Here is a 22,388-nt window from a genome sequence, read left to right on the forward strand (position 1 = left end):
ATACTTGTTGTTCAAGGTCTTGTTGGACAAGCAACACATGTTAAGTCTCACAGAAGTCAGGGCTGCCAACTTTGAGGACCTAGTAGACGTGACAAGCTTTTCCCAAGGCTTTGGTTAGAATTGACCTAGTGAACAGGCTACACGTAGAGCGATACACTGTGATGAGGTTGGTTGTCCAGCGTGTTGGAAAATTCGTTTGTATTGGGTATGCAGGACACGCGCGATGGAGTCTGGAGTGGGTGGAAGGGCGTCAAGGAGGGTGGTGGAGCGAACAGAAGCTCTTGTGGAGAAGAGAGGAAGGCCGAGAAGGCCCAGCACTCCAGCAGGAAGAAGGACTCCCGACCGAAGATCCTGTGATCTGAAGGTGTTTTTGTTAAGGACGCTTGGGCTGGTGAAAGTAAAACGATAGATTACGTCACGTCGTCAATGGTTGAGTTCGAGGGTGGAGGGGCGCGAAGCTACTCTGGTTCACAAAAAATAGATAAATAAAACTATTCTTCTTCTTTGTCCGGATGGTTCAAACAACCCAGCTGGTTGGTACGGTGTCTCGTTCAGATGGTAGAAAAGGTCTTTTTTAAAGGTGGTAGACACATCTGGTAGCTGTTCAACACGCGATCCTCTTCAGCTGACATGCACGCAGACTGTTGTAGCTGGTGCACACGCCATGTTTTCCAGCTGGAATGGATGTCCTGAGCTTTATCAAATATGTTATTTACTTTATATATTTTTTCCATCGTATACCACGTCTAATGCTTTGCTGTCGTTATCGTGTTCACATTAGTGAAAAATAGTTCGGTTAATTCAGTACCAGTTCTTTCTCGCTGCCATATTTTTGCAGCTGGTTGGGACGCCCTGTTGCAGCTGGGAGGTGCGCTCCCCTTTGCAGCTGGTTCACGCCGCGCCGACAATCCTATATTGTTTCTTGCTGAAGTTTTGATTGAGGACAGCTGTAGCTGCTGGTATGGCGACTCTCAGCTGCACTTGCACTTGTGTCATCCCGCACGATAGTTTCTCTTCTCTTTGTGGCCTGACTGTTTATTTACACACACACACACACACACAGTATATATATATATATATATATATATATATATATATATATATATATATATATATATATATATATGAAGAATGTGAAGCATAAGTACACATGAGAGAGGGTGGTGGGTGGAAGGGTGGTAGATAGAGCATTAATGGACTACTTAGTGGTAACCAGGGGAAGAGTAGGAAGAGTTTTGGACGTACGTTTTCTAAAGGGAGAGAGTGAGGGAATATCAGATCATTTTTTGGTAGATGGTAAGTTTAGAATGGAGGATAGATGGAGAAAGAGGTAGAAGGATAGAAGGTAGGGAGGTGCTTACAGTAAACTGGTTAAATGAGAAAAGGAGAAAGAGTACAAGAAGAAACTGAGAGAGGAGTGGGAGGGAGTGAAGGATAGAGTAGTATTAGGAGTGGAGGAGGAATGGAGATAGTTCAAGGAGAGAATCACAAAATTGTAAAGTTGGTGTGTGGAACAAGGAGGACTGGAGGAAATAGAAGAAACGGTAGTGAGTGATGGGATAAGGAAGCAAAGAAGGTTGTTGATGAGAAGAAGAGAGCATTCATAGATTGATTACAAAATAGGACGAAAGAATTATATGAAAAGTACAAAGAAAAGAAAAGAGAAATAAAGCATGATATAAAGGAGGCAAAGAGGAGAGCGGATGTGAAATGGGGTAAGAGTATGACAAAAAGAATTGAAGAAAATAGAAAGATGTGTTGGAAGGAAATTAAGAGAGGAAGAGGAGGCGAATCAAGTAGAGAAGAAAATATAAAAGGTGCAGATGGAGAAAGGATAATGGAAGATGCGGCAGTAAGAGGAAGATGGGCAGAGTATTTTAGGGAGTTGTTTAATGTGAAGGAGGATAGGGAGGGAAAGGTAGTTGCAGTGGGAAGCGCTAAAAATGACAATGATAAATAAGAAAAATGGAGGAGAAATAAAGAAAGATGAGGAGAAAGCAGTTATTAAAAATGATGAGAGCAGGTAAGGCACCTGGGTTAGATGGGTGTCATGCAGTGTCTAAAAAACGGAGATACACTGATGGTGGATTGGCTGGTGAGGTTGTTTAGTGTTTGTTTAAAAGAGAGTAGAGTGCCAGAGTACTGGAGGAGTGCCTGTATAGTTCCACTTCACAAGAGAAAAGCGGACAAGTGTGAGTGTAGCAGTTTTAGAGGGATAATTTTGTTGAGTGTAGTTTGGAATGCTTATGTGAGGGTCTTGTTTGAGAGGATTAGGAGAGGAACAGAGGGAATAATTGGCGAGGAACAGTGTGGGTTTAGGTCAGGTAGGGGTTGCGTGGATCATATTTCTGTGGTAAGGTAGATACGTGAGAAATTATAGGAAAAGGTAAGGATGTTTTTTGGGCCTTTAGATTTGGAAAAGGCTTATGACAGGGTAGACAGGAAGGCACGAGAGAAGACAGAAGATAGGGGTGAGTGGAGAATGGTTGTGTATGGATGATGTGATGAATGGAAGGAAATGGGTGGAGGGAGTATGTTTGAATAATATTTTGACACAGCCCGAAGGGATTTCTCCCCGTCTCCTCTTGTTCTGCATGAGGGGACGGAGAGGGGGGTGGTCGCCGATTAAATGAAGCAGATATTTGGGATAGGAGAATGTATTGTCTTGCTACATTGCTTCTGACCCAGGGCAATAGGCAAGATGCAGGGATGATCGGTCATCCAGAAGGAGCCAAGATAGAAGGGAGGGAGGGTGGTGAATGTGAGTGGAGTGTGTGGGGGTGGAATGAGTGGGGATGGATTTTTTTTTTTTTTTTTACTACCTCCCTTGTAAGGAGGAAAAAGCCGTTGGTATATGATATATATATATATATATATATATATATATATATATATATATATATATATATATATATATATATATATATGTGTTGAGGCATTCTGACGGGTTGACGTAAGTGGGAGTAGGAAACACAGGCGTAATAGTCAGACTAAGACTCCTGTGGTTCCTACTCCCATTTATGTCATATATATATATATATATATATATATATATATATTATATATATGTATATATATATATATATATATGTATGTATATATATTTAGCTCTCGATTTAATGGACCATAAGTAATTTCGTAAACAACAGACACGTACCAGTAACAAATTATAAATTTCCGAAATTCCCACCTTAAACCCCCACCCCCCAGTATATGATCTCAGCATCTGAAAAACCCACATTCACAATTCTTAGTAAGACTGATATTAGATTACAGTATTTGTTTTCAATTTGGAAGAGTATAATGATATCTAAAGGCTTAATTACTTGACTATTGCAAACATCGTGACTTAGATTCGTAATCCTAGAGTTGGTGGTGTTGAATTGACCTGACGCGCTGCTGGTTGATGTAGTTGTTGTTGTTATTGCTGTTGTTGTTGTTGTTGTTGTTCCAGAAGCCAATCAAAATAAGATAACCGCAAAGGTATCTGGCAGAACAAGCCACGCCCCTTTTCTTCCTTAACCAATCATAACGCAGTCCTTCCTCTGCCTTCATTACTGGTCGCTCTCTGTCACTACTACAACCGGTACCAACACCGGGTAAAGGAACTTCCCCGGTACTCCCTACTACCCGAGGAGTACGATGCTAATTCCTAACTTCACTGACATTATTAGTGTGACCTTTGGTAATCACGGGTAGTCATGCCGGCAGTGTAAGCCGGCAAGCCTTCATAGCGGTTTGATAGTCAGTACATCATTACCGTGTCATTGCATAGGCTCGTTGACTGCCGGCACTGTAAGCCGGCAGCCATTCGTGGATGTTTCCGTCCAGTTAAACTGCCGGTAGCGGAGTACACGAGCCGGTAGGATACTACCGGCGCAGTGCGGTAGAGGCCCAGTTACTGCCGGTACTTTAAGCTAGGAAGGAGCAACGGTCTCGAGTGATCCCCTTTACTGAGCCGGAGCCGGCTGCCCTGGCCTGGCCTACTGCACCACTACCCACTATCCTCCTGGCGTGTTACTATTCATCCACACTATTCCCCTTTGACGCATAATCCTATTGTAACCATCTTTCGATTCACTGCTTTTGTAAAACCATTCCTGTGATATGTCACCACCATCTTATCACTGTTCTCATATGTTTTTGACCATGAACACCATTCTGCCGGGATGCCACCACCATGCTGGACCATTCACAGAATAAACCATTCATTTGTTTAACCACAACTCCTGCACTATGCGTCGTGGTGGTATGCAATATCTTTATACCAATCCTCTGCCGTGCCACTACCATCTTGCACCATCACAGCTAGACCCTATATTTCCCGATAAACTAGTAGTGTACTATTCTTAGTTAATGCTTTAGGCCCAAGGCTATAGTCTAATAGACTTCCTCCCCCCTCCTGATCTCTCCTGGGCACGCCCTTGCGATCTTACAAGGATAGTGCCGCCCCCGCCCTCCCCCCCCCACCTCCACTCGATGAGTCGAGCTGAGCTGCTTCGCTGCGACAATAGACGTCTGCTTGATGGCGCTACGTAGGCCTTCTCTCTCTCTCTCTCTCTCTCTCTCTCGCTGAATCTCTCTCTTTCTACCCCTCCCACTCCCTTCCTCCCTCCCTCTCTCTTTCTCTCTGTTTTTCACTCTGTCCCTCTCTCTCTCTCTCTCTCTCTCTTCCTCTCACTTTCTCTCTCTCTCTCTCTCTCTCTCTCTCTCTCTCTCTCTCTCTCTCTCTCTCTCTCGCTCTCTCTCTCGCTCTCTCTCTCACTTTCTCCCTCTCTCTTTCTTTCCTTTCTTCCCTCTCTTTCCTCTCTTCTCTTCTCTCTTTTTCTCTCTTTCCCAGCCGAGTGAGATCATCACTCTCGCACGCCCACACCGCCGCCCTCTACCGACACGTCCACCAGAGCCCCCCGTTGAGCCTTCTGCCTACACACAAAGGAACACGCCCACTGAGCACGCCCACGCCCCACTGCAAACCCTCACACTGGACCAAACATTGCACCACCTGGCTGGTTCCCAGGACAGCCAGCTGAATAAAGCCAGATGGATAAGTTTTCCAGTCAAGAGGACGAGAACTTAACCTTGTCTGACCTTTTCTCCCCGTGTCGGCTATCCCCCCCCCCACCGCCTCTTCTCCCCCGTCTCTTCCCCTCCCCCCCTTCCCCCGCGCATGTGTGGGAGTGCAGGGAGTCCTGAGCCAAAGATTTAATTAAAATAGACAAATGTTAGAGATTAAAATGGATGTACCTCTGTGTATGTGGAAGAATATTACAAACATGTGCACACACGTACACACACACACACACACACACCTCGTGACGCAGTGGTTAGAACACACCTCGTGGGGTAGTGGTTAGAGTTCTCGCCTTCCACTACGGCGGTCCGGGTTCGAATCCCGCCCAGGGCTGAAATGATTTCAGTATCGCTGCTCTGCGGGTTGTTTCTCCAACTCTCGTGGGCGGAGAGTTGGATGTGTGTGTGCGCGTACGGTCACAGTATTACCCATAGATCGGTCATACGAGCTCTGAGCTCTCATCTGGGAGGTTAATAGCTGTCGATCACGAGTCCAACACGTGATTCAAGACCATGGTGGTGAATAACACACACACACACACACACACACACACACACACACACACACACACGCACACACACGCACACAAAGCGATGGAGGACTTAAACACCTTTCTCTCGATTTAAACCCTCTCTTTTGTCGCCTTTTTTCTCAATATATATATATATATATATATATATATATATATATATATATATATATATATATATATATATATGTACATACATATACATATATAAAAGTAACTGTAAAACATATTCACTATATCCTGAAGCTCTGAGTTATTTGACCTCAAGAAGCAATATGTACTATCCCTGCAGTCATGTCGGTTCTTAAGGCTACCCCGCATTAGTGGAGAAATTCCGTAGGAAAAAAAAAAAAAGAAGAAAAAAAAAATATATATATATATATATATATACATTTATCAACCACAATTCTCTTTAATCCTTAGCCATCAACGTCGAGGAACTCGATTGAAGCATACATGCAGAAATTGATACGTGGTCAAGCTAAGGACTTGAACCTCTGCTCACACGTAACAAGTGACCATTGACTTAACCGATTGTGCTATCACGAGAGATATATATTGAGTGCAACATTCTTATATTTGTATGCCCGAGTTACATACACATACACAAATTTTTGTGTTCAACCCACTTCCACCATGATATATATATATATATATATATATATATATATATATATATATATATATATATATATATATATATATATATATATATATATATATATATTGCTCTTGGTCTTTTATTTATTATTTGTTTGTGCCGAAAGGCACTCTGTACTCTTCGTGTTGAATCCATCTTTATACCATTTTACAATGATCTCGCTTCCGTCAGACACCTGCCCTTCCCCTTGAAGGAAGAACCCCGCCCTCTCTCTCTCTCTCTCTCTCTCTCTCTCTCTCTCTCTCTCTCTCTCTCTCTCTCTCTCTCTCTCTCTCTCTCTCTCTCTCTCTCTCTCTCTCTCTCTCTTTCTCTCTCAGTTCGAAGTACCAGCATCCCCTGACTTCGACTCTCTCTTTGTTGCAGTCGAGTCGAGCAGCTCGGAGCTTCCGGCCAAGTTCCACGAGTCTCACGTCCGCCTTCAGGAGCTGGAGAAGAACCAGACCTCCATGTGGGAGACCATCAACCAGATCTCGACCTCGCTCACCCAGCTCACCAAGCAGGTAGGGTCAAGGTGCTCTCACGTTGTCAGTAAGTTCAAAGGTATGGCTAGATTGATAGAGGGCATATATACATACATATATACATGCATACATATATGCATACATACATGCATATTTAAAGACATTTATGCATACATACGTGCATGCCTACATACATGAATATATACATACATATACTTATGCATATATGCATGCATGCAGACATACATATAGGCATACATACACACATACAGTATATGCATACATACATATGCATATGTGCCTATGCGTGATGAAGAAGGGCCTAGATAAGAAGACATATTTCTATGTAAAGAAACGTAATTCAGTCCCTAAGGTTATGTATATATTTTTTCTTTCACTCACGGACCATATGTTGATTGGGGGAGACCTATTTTCGTAATTTTCTGACATTTAAATATCACTTAGGTTGGTGTCCAAGAGCTCGGGTCTTGCTGCAGAAAATACAAAAAATTAAACAAAATATTACTGGAGCGGAGTAAAGCGAGAAACCAGAGGTGGGCGGTTCGAATCCCGCACGTGAGTCAGGGCGTGACGTCAGTAAGCCTTGAACCCCCGGATTCATAGGCTTCAATGTATATTGGGCACATTGGGCTCCAACGCATAATGGGCTTCTGCGCACTGATCAGCGCACAAAAAGGGCTCTCACGCATTTTGGGCTTCATTGTTGAATGGCTTCTGTCAGACTGGGCTAATTGTTACGATTGGGCTTTTTAAAAATGGGCTTCGCGAATTTGTGATTTGGATCACGGGATCAAGAAAGTGTGTTCCCTCAGCTGAATAAAATCGCCCGACGACGGGCACAGCGGCAGCGTTTGATTGAAGAGCGTCTGTGGCGGATAATCGAGATCATCAACTGGAAGGTGTGGAATAAAATCACCTGCCGCGCTCAGCCAGAACAAACCCTCTCATGGGGAGTCCTCACGCCGAGGACGTCCTGTCCTCAGCTGAATAAAATCCTCGGAAGGGGAACAGTGTTTCTCCAGAACTTTTGATTCGTCCTGACGCGATTATGAATTTTTGAAAAATTCCACGCAGGACTCGAACCCCCATCCCCGCCTCCCCCTCTCCATAGGTTGGAGGAGGGGGGGGTGGGGGTAACCTGTGACCTATCTTGACCCTCGACAGACGTTCAGAGGGTCAGAGGTTAAAGTTTAAATTTCAGCTTAGTGCTTTGTCATGTCCACTAACAAGGAGTTAGGTTGATTAAACATTGTGGTCAGATGAAAAAAAGTAAATAAATGAATAAATAAAACCTTCACTAACGAGCCTGTGTGTGTGTGTGTGTGTGTGTGTGTGTGTGTGTGTGTGTGTGTGTGTGTGTGTGTGTTTTGTTACGTCCTGGCAGCTTCAGGCCATTATTTTCAGTCTGATCAGTATTTAGTGTGATTTATTTTTCAAAGAAAATATAATCCAACCCCATTACCGTCCCGGTGTTGGGTCAACAGCTGTCTGGAATCGCCATAGACTGACCCCGTCCCCCCCCCAAAAAAAAAAAAAAATCACCCACCTAAGCTGTCTCCAAAAATAGATAAATAAATAATAATAATAATAATAATAGTAATAATGATATTGAATTAATAAAAAAAATCTAATCCAGGTTGTTAAAGGCTTTACATAAAGAGCTGCGTTTGGTAATGAAGTTGATCCCTTAGAGAAATGAATAAATAAAAAGTGAAAACATGGTCTCGCTATCCCACCTAACACAGGCGATGTTATGTTCAGTCATGGATCAGACAACCTCATCGCCCAAAGAAATAACTTAGCGGCGGTCAGAAAGTTAATTAAAACCGCGCCGCAGGAGGGATGAAATTGGCGCGCATTAGCCATAACAGATAACCTAAACCGCGTTATTTTTGTGTTTAGTTAACCTTTCGTCCCGTGGTTGGTCACCTCGGTTAGCTCGTTACGAGGTCGTAATTGGCCAACAACAAACTGGGATGTCGTTTTGCGATTCTCACGGTAGACGCTTTGGGGAAACTTCTCTCATGTATTTGTCAGAGGCTATTTTCCGAAATGATCTTCTGGCTCTTCAGCAGCTGCGCAAGACGCCCTCGGGACGACAAGAATACCAAGGAGGAAACCAGTCTCTTCAAGAAATTCTTGCGGTGCTTCCGATGCTGGACAACATCTGAAGAAGACAGCACCTCCGATAAAGGAACTCCGCCTCCAGTCGAATCCATCGACATCTTCCCCATAACCGCGCAAGACATCAAAGAGGCCGTTAAGGAGAACGAAACGACAGTCCTAAGATATACGAGCGCAAGGTCATGGAAAAGAGTTCGAGTGCTGGGAAAAGGCGCCTTTGGAACAGTCACGCTCCTGGAAAACGTGAGCACGAAAGAGCTGGTTGCTCGCAAAGTCGTGACCAAGGCCTCGAACTCGGATGACCTCAGGGCGGAGGAGGTCATCCAGAGTCAGATGCGACACGAGAACGTTGCTCGACTCTTCGCCTGGCACTCCAGAGGGAATAGACGGTTCTTGTATATGGAGCACTGCTCTCGAGGAGACTTGAAGACTTACATCGAATTACACGACATCAGTCTCAAGAGAGCGTACAAATTCTTCGGCCAGCTCGTCTAGGGAGTAGAATACCTCCACGCAAGAGGAGTTGCCCACCGAGACTTGACACCTGGGAATGTTCTCATCGCCGAAGACAAGACCCTGAAGATCAGCGACTTCGGGTCGTCTGATATCTTCCTCATCGATGGAGAAGAGGTGCTGTTGACGGGACAAATGGGCGAGTACGCGTACATGGCCCCCGAGGTCCTCGTCAGCCCAGAGTCACGATACCTCGGTCCCCCCGCAGATTTGTGGTCATGTGGGGTCATCTTGTTCAATATGCTGACCATGGGAAGCAGGCCCTGGGGACGAGCTGTCCCCGAGAACAGAGAGTACAAGATGTGGGCAGAGAAAGACCCACGAATAGAGGGCCTCAGGAGCTGGAAGAGAGTGAATCCAGACTCACGGGCTCTTCTGGAAATCTTGCTGGACCCCGACCCTCTGCAGAGGCTTTCCGGCTGGCAAAGGCGCCGCCAACGCTGAACGCGACCTTCTTTTCGGTAAACGAAACCGTATTACAATACACTTCCACCTCCTCTTCACAAGTGCACGAGGTATTTCCCTCAGCTGAATAAAATCGTCTTTTTATTTTTATTATTATTATTAATATTATTATTATTATTATTATTGTTTTTATTTTTTAATCAATTTTTGAACCGGTACCTGATTTGCAAAGTGACGACTGGGTTTTATAGTCTTTGTCTCAACTCATGAATTTCTTAGAGTGAATGTGTGTGTGTGTTTGTGTGTTTGTGTGTGTGTGTTTGCGCTTATGTTAAAATGTAGAGGCCATATGTAAGATAATTTCAACCCTTCCGTAATAGCCTTTTTTTTGGGGGGGGGGAATGCTAGAGTATCTCCCTATTTTTTAAATTTTTTAATGTTGATATGGCGTGTCGGAGGTAAATTATATGCAATTTTTTCCTTATTCACTCGTACCGGCGCTGTAGGAACTAAACAGAGAGGTATATTGTATTCTGTCGTTTTCTGGATCAGTTGGTTCATTGCCTGGAAATGGTCTAGAGTCGAATATCCGCTCCTAAAGCCTGCCTGTTCTCTCGGTTGGTTTCCATCTAAAACTTGACTTAGTTTATTTGTAAGGATCTTGGAGAATACTTCATATACATTTGATAGCAAGCTAATCGGTCGATAGTTACTAAGGTCCTTCTGGTCTCGTTTTTATAAAGCAAAATTACTATATCATTGCACCACGATTCAGGAACGCTTTGTTGACGTAGGCATTGGGTGTACAACTGAGCTTAATATGAATTTCTTTCCCTGCGTCTTTCAAGAGGTCTATCGATATACCATCTTTCCACTTTTCATGTTTTTAGAGCAAATTCTACTTCTTCCTTTGTAATCTCTGGCACATTGCTAACGTCTACAGATAAATTTACTGATTCAACTACGGTCTTCGACGAGTAAAGCTCTTGGTAAAATTCATCTACTCTTTTTACCATTCTGTCTCTACATTTAATGATCTCTCTATTTCTATCTTTCTAACATATCATTTGCTGTCTTCCTAAAACGTGTCTGCGCTCGGTCCCTTTAATACTCTTACCTTTGAGAATAGTTTCCTCTATTTCATCCATGTTTCTCTTTCTTTTCTCTAATGTCTGCCTTATGTTGATAAGCTTGTTTAGTTCTACTCTTTCTATTTCGTCTCCTGCTTTTAATCTGCATGGTCCTTCTTCTTTTAATTAGGTCATTTGTAGCTTTGGAGTATTTGTTTTCTCCAATACTTTTTGTACTTCCTACTTTCTCTGCCGATTCTCTAATGATGTTCACTAAATTCAAATTCATATATTCGACGGTGTCCTCGTAAGTTGTTAGAGCTTCGAATCTATTTTTAATTTGTAACTAAAATTCCTTCATATTATCCTTAACCATTGCAAGGCTTATTTTCTTTGTTAAAACTAGTTTGTTTCTCTCGTGCCTGTGCGTGATGAAGAAGGGCCCAGATAAGAAGACATATTTCTATGTGATGATGATGATGATGATGACATGGTTTAACGTCACACACTCCCCTCTATCGGGAGGCTAGGACGGTGCCCCTCACAGAGGACTTTGTAAAGAAACGTAATTCAATCCCTTAGCTGAAGTATATATATATTTTCTTTCACTCACGGACCATATGTTGATTGGGGCAGACCAAATATATCTTCGTAATTTTCTGACATTTAAATATCAAAGAGCTCGGGTCTTGCTGCAGAAAGTACAAAAAATTAAACGAAATATTGTTGGAGAATGTGGTGGCTGATCGGATTAAAGCGAGAAACCAGAGGTGGGCGGTTCGAATCCCGCTCGTGAGTCAGGTCGTGACATCAGTAAACCTTGAAACCCCGGATAGATAGGCTACCTTACCCACCTCGCAGAGCGGGTGTCGGCTGAAATCATGAAAATGTAGATGGGCTTATATATTATCAACTAGATATATAACATATTTTTGATTATCTATTACAAGCTGATATTAAGAAATCTACATGAAAAAATTAACATATATATATATATATATATATATATATATATGTGTGTGTGTATGTGTGTGTGTGTGTGTGTGTGTGTGTGTTTTCAAAAGAAAATATGCTTATGACGTCACAAGTCTTAAAAAAAAAAAAAAAAGTCGCTGACGCGATAATGAATTTTGAAAAATTCCTCACAGGACCCAAGCCCCCTCCCTCCCCGTCTCCCGCTCTCCATAGGCTGTGGGTTGGAGGAGGAGGGGGTGGGGTAACCTGTGACCTATCTTGACCCTCGACAGACATTGAGAGGGTCAGAGGTTAAAGTTTAAATTTCAGCTTAGTTCTTTCTTATGTCCACTAACTAGGAGTTAGCATGATTGAACATTGTGGTCGGATGCAAAAAATAATAATAAATAAACAAATAAAACTTTGATTTTAATTACGTTCAATCGCCTCATTTGGAAGCTTATTCCCTTCACTAACAAGCCTGTGTGTGTGTGTGTGTGTGTGTGTGTGTGTGTGTGTGTGTGTGTGTGTGTGTGTGTGTGTGTGTGTGTGTGTGTGTTTCATACGTCCTGGCAGCTTAATGCCATTATTTTTAGTCCGATCAGTATTTAGTGTGATTTTTTTTTCAAAGAAAATATAATCCAACCCCATTACCGTCTCGGTGTTGGGTCAACGGTGGAATCGCCCTAGACTGACCCCCGTCCCCCTCAAAAAAAGAAATAAAAAATCACCCAGCTAAGCTCTCTCCAAAAACAAACAAACAAATAATTATAATAATATTAATAATAATAATATTAAATTAGAATAAAAAATTCTAATCCTGGTCCTTAAAGGCTTTACATAAAGAGCTGCGTTTGGTAATGAAGTTGATCCCTTAGAGAAACAAATAAATAAAAAGTGAAAACATGCTCTTGTTATTCGGCCAAGCACAGGCGATGTTATGTTCGGCCCTTGGATCAGACACCCTCATCGCCCAAAGAAATAACTTAGCGGCGGCCAGCAAAGTTAATTAGAGCCGCGCCGCAACCGCTGCAACTGCCGTCTGGTAAAGGAACTCTGATTTATGTAATAGAGAAAGCCGTTCCGCCATGAGCGTAGGGAACATACAGAAACTGTTTCAGGTTCGGGCGAGTGTTTCTCTCCTTAGCTGACTCGAACTCGGATCGCTGAGTTAGCTGTCGAGAACGGTACCACTGCCAGTGTGTGTGTGTGTGTGTGTGTGTGTGTGTGTGTGTGTGTGTGTGTGTGTGTGTGTGTGTGTGTGTGTGTGTGATTCACCATGGTCTTGGATCACATGTTAAACTCGTGATCGACAACTATTTCCCTCCCGGAAGAGAGCTTATATATGACCGATCTATGGGTAATGCTGTGACCTTACACGCACATACATCCCCAACACCCCGCCCACGAGAGTTGGAGTAACGACTCAGTACAGAGATAGAGAAATTATTTCAGCCCTGGGTAGGATTGGAACCCGGACCGCCGTAGTGGCGGCCGCAAACGCTACCACTGCGCCGTCAAGTCATATGTGTGTGTGTGTGTGTGTGTGTGTGTGTGTGTGTGTGTGTGTGTGTGTATGTGAGAGAGAGAGAGGAACGAAGGAGGTAGTGAAAAGAGGAAAAGAAAGAGTCAAAGACAGGAGCAGAGACGGAAAGAGGTAGCAGGAATGAGGCAGACTAAGGGAAAGGGAGAAGACAAAGAGAATTAGAGAAGAGAAAGAGAGGGAAAGAGAAAAGAGGGAAAGAATGAGAAAAATAGTCTTCAAGTTTTAGAAAGAATGAAGAGATTGCACACAATATTGATGCTTCTCAATTTTTTCCCATAATGTAAGGAAGCACAGCCAAGGAATTTGACCTTGGACAAGGTCGGACAAGGTCACGTGACTGAGGGTCGTCTCCAGCCAAGGATGGGGTCTCGATCCTTCGACATGTGACTCCAAACAGGGCCCTCCCTGCTTCAACCGAATGATATTGTCGCGCATTAGCCATAACAGATAACCTAAACGGCGTTATTGATGTGGTTAGTTAACCTTTCGTCCCGTGGTTGGTGACCTCGGTTAGCTCGTTACGAGGTCGTAATTGGCCAACAACAAACTGGGATGTCGTTTTTCGGTACTGACGGTAGACGCCTTCGGGAAACTTCTCTCATGTCTTTGGGAGAAGACCTTATTTTCCGAAATGATCTTGTGGCTCTTCAGCAGCTGCGCAAGACGCCCTCGAGACGACGACAACAAGAATACCAAGAAGGAATCCAGCCTCTTCAAGAGATTCCTGCGATGCTTCCGGTGCGGGACAACATCTTCTGAAGAAGACGACAGCACCCCCGAGGAAGGGACTCTACCTCCAATCGAGTCCATGGATATCATTCCCTTAACCGCGCAAGACGTCGAAAAGGCCGTGAAGGAGAACGAAACGACGGTCCTAAGATACACGCGCAGAGGGACATGGAAAAGAGTTCGAGTGCTGGGAAAAGGCGCCTTTGGAACGGTCACGCTCCTAGAAAACGAGAGCACGAAAGAGCTGGTTGCTCGCAAAGTCGTGACCAAGGCCTCGAACTCGGATGACCTCAAGGCGGAGGAGGTCATCCAGAGTCAGATGCGACACGAGAACGTTGCTCGACTCTTCGCCTGGCACACCAGAGGAAATAAACGGTTCTTGTATATGGAGCACTGCTCTCGAGGAGACTTGAAGACCTACATCGAATTACACGACATCAGTCTCAAGAGAGCGTACAAGTTCTTCGGGCAGCTGGTCAAGGGCGTAGAATACCTCCACGCAAGAGGAGTGGCCCACCGAGACTTGACACCCGGAAATGTGCTCCTCGCCGAAGACAAGACCCTGAAGATCAGCGACTTCGGGTCGTCTGATATCTTCATCATCAATGGAGAAGAGGTGCTGTTGACGGGACAAGTGGGCGAGTACGCGTACATGGCCCCCGAGGTCCTCGTCAGGCCAGAGTCACGATACCTCGGTCCCCCCGCAGATTTGTGGTCGTGTGGAATCATCTTGTTCAATATGCTGACCATGGGAAGCAGACCCTGGGGACGAGCTGTCCCCGAGAACGGAGAATATAAGATGTGGGCAGAGAAAGACCCACGAATAGAGGGTCTAAGGAGCTGGAAGAAAGTGAATCCAGACTCACGGGCTCTTCTGGAAATCTTACTGAACCCCGACCCTCTGCAGAGGCTTTCTGGCTGGCGAAGGTGCCGCCAACGCTGAACGCGACCTTCTCTTCGGTAAACGAAACCGTATTACAATACACTTCCACCTCCTCTTCACAAGTGCACGAGGTATTTCCCTCAGCTGAATAAAATCGTCTTTTTTTATTTTACTAATTTTGTTTTTTTGTTTATCAATTTTTGAACCGGTACCTGATTTGCAAAGTGACGACTGGGTTTGATAGTCTTTGTCGCAACTCAGGAATTTCTCAGTGTGTGTGTGTGTGTGTGTGTGTGTGTTTGCGCTTCTGTTAAAATGTAGAGGCCATATGTAAGATAATTTCAACCCTTCCGTAATAGCATTTTTTTTGGGGGGGGGGTGAATGCGAGCGTGTCTCACTATTTTTTTCTTTTTTATGTTGATATGGCGTGTCGGAGGTAAATTATGTGCATTTTTTTTTTCGTATACGCTCGTACCGGCGCTGTAGGAGTCATTGCACATATTCAACTGAGATGCCATAATTGTTATCACGCTGAAATAATGTTGAAATAGAAAATCGACTATAACAACATCCTACCTCTTTCAAAAGCATTTCTTTTGTGTTGGATATATGATATATACAAAAGTGATGCAATTGTTTAACAAATGTTGCATCAGAGGCCTCTGTGCCCGATGGTTTGCGGTGATATTTGTATTTTATTTGTTATACATGCATACACCCTTTTTTTGTGTCTGTCTCCAATCTCTCTCTCTCTCTCCCTCCCTCTCTCCCTCCTCTCTCTATTGCGAACATGTTTGATTCAGCGCTGAAATCACATCACGAGCGCGAGATAAGACTGTCTATCTGCCTCATGCTCTGGTGTTTCAAAGCGAGATTGTGTTGGATGGAACTCGCTTAGTTTAATTGCCTTCGGGTTCTACTGCCTGTGGCGGACTTCGCTGGTGCCGCAGTCCTCCATGAGTTTAGTCTGGTTCCCTTAAAGGAGATTAACTTTAAACCCGTTAAAGTCGTATCCTTACAGCGTACTATAGAGGCTGTGACAATAGGTGTTTTGTGTTTCTATGTCTTCTAACATAATCTCTATCTCTCTTACATCGCTTTCTCTCTGCATCATCTAGATGTGTCTTTTGATTCGGCCACCCCTCGTATACGGGGGAGAAAAAACTTTAGTACAGATAACTATATTCGACAGATCGATATTGTATGACATCAGTCAGAACAGGAATAACTACGGGGACTTCCCCCCCCCCATTGTGTTAAACAAACGGCTTTTGTTTTTCAAGCTGATTCCGCGACGCTCGGATGGTACGTGATCCCTGATTAGTGGTGTCGGCAGCGCCGTGACCTGTGACGTGACGCACGACGTGACGCATGGCGTGACGCGCAATGTAACGCATGACGTGACGCGCAATTTAACGCATGACGTGACGCGCAATGTAACGCATGACGTAACGTGAGATGTGACGCACAATGCAACGCATGACGTGACGCGCAGTGTGACGCATATGATATAATGTGACACGTGACAAACCATATCCCAACGCGTGGTGGTGTTATGTATATATACCTTAGCTGAATAAGATCGTCTGGCGACAGTTGGAATGGACTTTTTGGTGTTATACCTTGCTTGTTTGTAAGCTTTCTTTTGTTTTATCGTTTATTTTCTTTCTCCATTCTCCCCAAGCCTTTTTCGCAATCTCACACTTTTTGTTAAACCAATCCTGTCTTTACTTTTTCTCTTCTCTAGTCTTTGGCACATGTTTGTTCATTCCAAGGTTGTAAATGTCAAGTAAGATTCCCCATTTCCTCCTTATTCCTGTGGTATTCATGAATTCCTCCCATTTTGTTTTTTCAAAGAATTTTCACAACCTTAAATAATCTTCTCTCCTAAAATTGATTCTCCCTTGCCTGTGTGATTTGATCCCTTGGGTCGATTTCCTCATTCTCCAGCTGAAATTCACTTGTAACATGGTCACTTTTTCCGTTTAGGTAAAAATAGTTCAATGAATTCATGATGCCTGGCTCTTTGCTAAGTAATAGATCTAATCTTGTGGGAGTGTCATCTCCTCTTACTTGGGTCACTTCCTTTACCCACTGGGTCATTGTGTTCTCCATTGTCATTCTCTACAGTGTATTTCCCCAGGAATCTGCTTTGCCTCCAGCTTCCCATTCCTCCCAGTTGACATCACCACAATTAAAATCTCCAATAAGGACTATGTTACTACTTTGTTCAATATTTTTCTTTAGGGAAATAGTTGTATACTTTAACATTTCTTGATATTCAATTTCATCCCAAGCTCCCGTCTTGGGGGTGGGGGGAGGACATATGCTGCCATGAAGTCTCCTTTATTTTGTCCTTTAGTACTGATTTTTAGGTGAATTGCTTCAGTCCTGCCTTCACTTAGGTTCGCTTCTTCGACCTCTATATCAGTTCTCACCATAAACATTACTCCTCAATACTTTATATCTTCTCCGTCTTTTCTCCAAGAAGTGTATCTGTTGTTCCCCAACTGTATGTAATTTTTTTGTGAGTTTAGTCTCTACTAGACACAATATATCAGGCTCATTTATCCTTAAGTAGTCATTTATCTCCAACCTAGCTGATAGTAAACCATCAACATTAGCATATGCTATTCTAAGTTTCCTTGTAGTGCTTACTTTGCAATACTGCCTTCTTGTTTTCTTAGAAACCATTTCCTCACCTGATTGACAACTCTCTCTCTCTCTCAAAAAAAGAAAAAAAAAAAAATAATATATATATATATATATATGTATATATATATATATATATATATATATATATATTTCTTTTCTTTTCTTTTCTTTTTCTTTTTCGGTCTTCCTATTATTTTTGATTTTGGCTTCCTCAAAGAGCTTTCGTGTTTTTGCTCATTCCTCTTCGTTAGCATCTTTCCTAATCCAAATATTTTTAACCTTTTTTCTCGTGCTAATTTCCAAGACTTGCTGATTACCTCTTTTACCTTGGCTTGCGACTTTAAGTTTATTGTCATTGGACGTGCACAATTTCTGTTATACTTGGCAAACGTATACATGCTATCAATCTTGCCTATTACATCCAAGTCGTTCCCTAGAGTTGTTGATGTAATTTCCCAAATCATTTACATTTTTTCTAACGTAACTTCCATGAGGTGTTGTACTCTTCTTGGCATCCAAAGAATAAGACACGTCTAGACTTGTCTAGAACTCCTCTGACGAGATATTCCCTTTATATATACATATATATATATATATATATATATATATATATGGTATATATATAGAAAAACAAAAATATATATATATATATATATGTATATATATATATATATATATATATATATATATATAACCTTAATTATTCCTTCATTCAGGATATCTCTTTCCTTTTGCTCCATCATCTCTTTGAAAGTCAGAAGGATTTTTTTTATTTTATTTCATCTATTTTATTTTTTATGATTTTATTTATTATCATTATTATTTTTCATACTTTTATTTTTGAAGTCGAACGGTTCCTCTCAAGGGTTATAAGTAGTTCTCTAAGAGTGATAGGTCCTAAGGATATCTTGAAGGTCCGAAAATTTTATTTATTTATTTGTTTTTTATTTTTTACATGTTATTTATTTTTCCTACCCTCATTTGTTGTTGGTGTATCCTCTTTTTCCTCCATGATGTTTAGATTTTTTCACACATTTATCAAAGTTTCATTCTCCCTTCTCGATTGATCAATTTCATTTTGTGTATATATATATATATATATTTATATATATATATATATTATATATATTATATATATATATATATATATATATATATATATATATATATATATATATATATATATATATATATATATATATATAGCCAGGTTTGTATCCTGATCCTGCTCAGATTTATTCTCCAGATCATGTAATCTAGCTTGATGTGAGGAAATTAAGTCTCTAAATCTTTCCAACTCTGTAAGAATTTTACTTACCTCTATGGCAGACTATCCAATATGAGACTTATACTCTTTTCCATATTTATTTTCTGTACTATATTGATTTGTTTTTCTAATGGACTTACTCATCTTTTTGGGTGTAATTTTTCCAAATTCAGTCATTACTGGTGTAGATATAGCGATAAAAGACAACGGTTTGTGATTTAAAGAAAACTAGAAATTAAAATTGATCTTGTGTTTTCTATCGTGAGCGACTTCGAAGATGAAGGCCTTTATTTTCCTTCCCTTTCCCTCTTCAAAAGTTGAAATTAATGACGTTTTGGCTTTACAATGACCCTAAATAGCTTTGTTTTCCTCCTATCTATTCAATTTTCAAATTATTTTAATCTAGCTTTGATTAATAGGCAAAGTTAGTGTCGGTTCGCGTCCCCATCGTCGCGTCGTGACGAAGGTCCCTATTTTCCAATTAGCAAATATTTCACTCTGGCTTTGCCTATTAAAGCCAATTCGCGTCGCGTCGAGTCGCCGCACGCGTATGGATGTGTACACTAACCCATCCAAGTTTGATAATAATCCCAAAATCTCTTCCCTTGTCAAACCTTGCAAACACCCAACCCGTGTGTTTGCATGCGTGTTATTTCGGGGCACCGCAAATCCGTGAGACGAGAGCCAGAGCCGTGAGAGCATCAACACGAACGTGAGAAAGCTCGGGAACTTTTAATACCATGGTTGGTAGGGGGAGGGGGGGAAGGAGCAGTGTGTGTGTGGGGGGATCACTCTCCCCCGCCATCAAATCCTCCCCACAGTAAAATGAGTTCATCTCGATTATTCTTCCCCTCAAGCGAGCTTAATCTCATCTCCGTCATCTCCTCCACCATCGCCTGTCTTCTCTATTCCTCTTCTCCACCACTCTCTCCTCCCTTCTCTCTTCTCCACCTCTCTCTTCACTACTACTCCTCTCCACCTCTCTCTTCATTACTACTCTCCATTCCTCTTCTCCATCCCTCTCTCCTCTCTTCCCCACTCCTCCCTTCTCTCTTCTCCACCTCTCTCTTCACTACTACTACTCTCCATTCCTCTTCTCCATCCCTCTCTCCTCTCTTCCCCGTTCCTCCCTTCTCTCCTCTCTCTTCTTCATTCCATTCTTCTGTACTCCTCTTCTCAAATCGTCGTCTTCATCCCTCCCTCCTCTCTCCCCTGCTCATCTCTTCCCTACTCCTCTTTTCCACTCCTCTCTCCTCTCTTCCCCACTCCTCCCTCCTTTCTTTTCTACTCCTCTTCTCAACCCCTCCTTGCTCTCTCCTCCACTCCTCTCTTCTGTACTCCTCTTCTCTATTCCTCTTCACCACCCCTTTCTCCTCTCTTCCCCACTCTTCCCTCCTCTATTCTCAACTCCTTTTCCTCACTCCTTCCTCCTCTCTCCCCCACCCCTGCCTTCTCTCTTCCCCAATCCTCCCTCCTCTACTCCTCTTCTCCATTCCTCTTCTCCACCTCTTCCACCTCTCTCCCCCACTCCTCCCTCCTTTCTTGTCCCCTGCATACCTTTGAGGCACTCCCTATTTAAGGGACACCCATACGGCCCACAGTCACGTAGCATTCTCTTGTGATTGGAGACTAATCTCTGTTCGTAGGGAGTTTTTTTTTTTTTTTTTTTTTTTTTTCTGTTCCTCCTTTGTGCTGCCCTCCCAAAATAGCTCTCGGTGACCACCCCCTCCTTCTCCTCCTCCTCCTCCTCCTCCTCCTCCTCCTCCTCCTCCATAACTCCCGTCTTCCTCCTTGGCACCATACTGTCACCCCCCAAACCCAAGGATAGAGGTGCTGGCGATTGGTGCCGAAAAAATTCAGGTGCTCGTCTCCTCTCTACTTCCTCTTCGCTCTCGCCATTCTCTCTTCTCCTTCTCTTTTGTTTCCTTTATTTCTCTTTTATTCTTTTTTTTTGTTATATTCTCATTGTTTCAATTCTCATGTCTCCCCTAATGACCTTCCCTTTCTCATTTCCTTCCTCCAATTCTCCACTTCTCTTATCTATCATCTCCTTACTCTTTTGTTTTCTTCCCCTCTTCTCATTTCTCTCCATTTCTCACCTCTTCTTTTCTCTCTTCTCCCCTCTTCTCTCTTTCCGTCTGCTCTCTTCTGGCCCCTCCTTATCTCCCCTCTTCTCTCTTTCCGTCTGCTCTCCTCTGGCCCCTCATCATCTCCCCTCTTCTCTCTTTCCGTCTCCTCTCTTCTGGCCCCTCCCCATCTCCCCTCTTCTCTCTTTTCCTCTCGCATCTATTGTCATCCCTCTCTTCTCTCTTTTTCCACTCCTTGGATGAGTGACCCCTCTTCCCTGTTTTATCACCGTCGCCATTAACACAATCAGCGAAGGCAGACGCCTTGACAGCAGAGACCCACTCTCGCTCTCTTCGCTCTACTCTCTCTCTCTCTCTCTCTCTCTCTCTCTCTCTCTCTCTCTCGTCTCCCATTGTTATTATACCTGATTAGTTTCCCAGTTGGACACCAGACCTCTCCACAATCATCTCCAGGTAGACACAATGTATCTACCTCCTCAGCCTATTACCATTTTTATTTTATTCTATTTTATGTTATTTTATATTATTTGTTGATTTTTTAACCAACAATTAATTTGAGACGTTGTGGAGGAAGGGGACATCTCGTTGACCTGGTTCGAATGTGGCGAACTTTTTATATTTTGTTCTGAGATTATTTTGTCCAAATAAGGAGTGGTCCTGCACGAGTTGGGTCTGGGTTGGTGAGCACTGTACACATGGGGCCCCGCTCCCTTGTCTAAGGTGAATAGAATCATTTGAACAAAATTGGCCACCGATATTCAGGGTCCCTCCCTCAGCTGAATAAAATCACCTTGCGACAACAGGAATGGATATTAAATTCTTAAACCTCGATGGCTTTGCTCTGAACAAGAGAACATAAGAATGATGAAAAAATGCAAGAGACCATAAGGCCTACACTAGGCAGTTCCATATCCAGGGGCCGTCGCTTACGGAATTCGTTTCGGCCAGAGCCGCCAGGTGATAACATCATCCATCATCCATCTCCTCAGTCTCATCCGACCCTCATCCATATCCACGGATGCATGTTTCGTTGCGTGGAGTGGCCGCTGCCATTATCATTCGCCAGGTATGGATGCAAACCCCCCCTCCCCCTCCCCCCTCCCCCCTCCCATCCCGTTTTCTCCTCCTCTAATAAGATATTACGCGATCCGCCTCCGCGTAATAACCGCGTAAATGGAAACCGCGGTCCGCGAAATTTTATTTCTCCCCTCATCCGCGTAATTGCGCGCAATTTGCCTGGCTTAAGCGCCTCGTGTTAGGTGGTGGACAACACAGCGACGCGCACAAAAGGCTTCCCTTTAATACTATAACTTAAAAACCCTTTCCTCCCATCTCCTCTTTCTCTCCTCTCTCCCCTCTCCCTTCCCCACTCTTCCCTCACCCTCCTCCCGTCTCCTCTCTGACCTTTCCC

The 22,388-nt window shown here is 43.1% G+C and overlaps 1 protein-coding gene across 3 annotated transcripts in view; it reads left to right on the forward strand.

Moving 5' to 3' along the window:
• Positions 1–22,388, forward strand: part of LOC143020908 (EF-hand calcium-binding domain-containing protein 14-like) — a 299,803-nt gene that overhangs the window by 255,385 nt on the left and 22,030 nt on the right. For all 3 annotated transcript variants that reach the window (XM_076177814.1, XM_076177815.1, XM_076177816.1), the window contains one exon: positions 6,625–6,761. In XM_076177814.1, the coding sequence (XP_076033929.1) occupies positions 6,625–6,761 (137 nt within the window). The remainder of the gene's footprint in view (positions 1–6,624; positions 6,762–22,388) is intronic.

This window comes from Oratosquilla oratoria, chromosome 41 (genome assembly GCF_046742065.1).
Source record: "Oratosquilla oratoria isolate Oo_2021 chromosome 41, ASM4674206v1, whole genome shotgun sequence".
Taxonomy (NCBI): Eukaryota; Metazoa; Arthropoda; class Malacostraca; order Stomatopoda; family Squillidae; genus Oratosquilla; species Oratosquilla oratoria.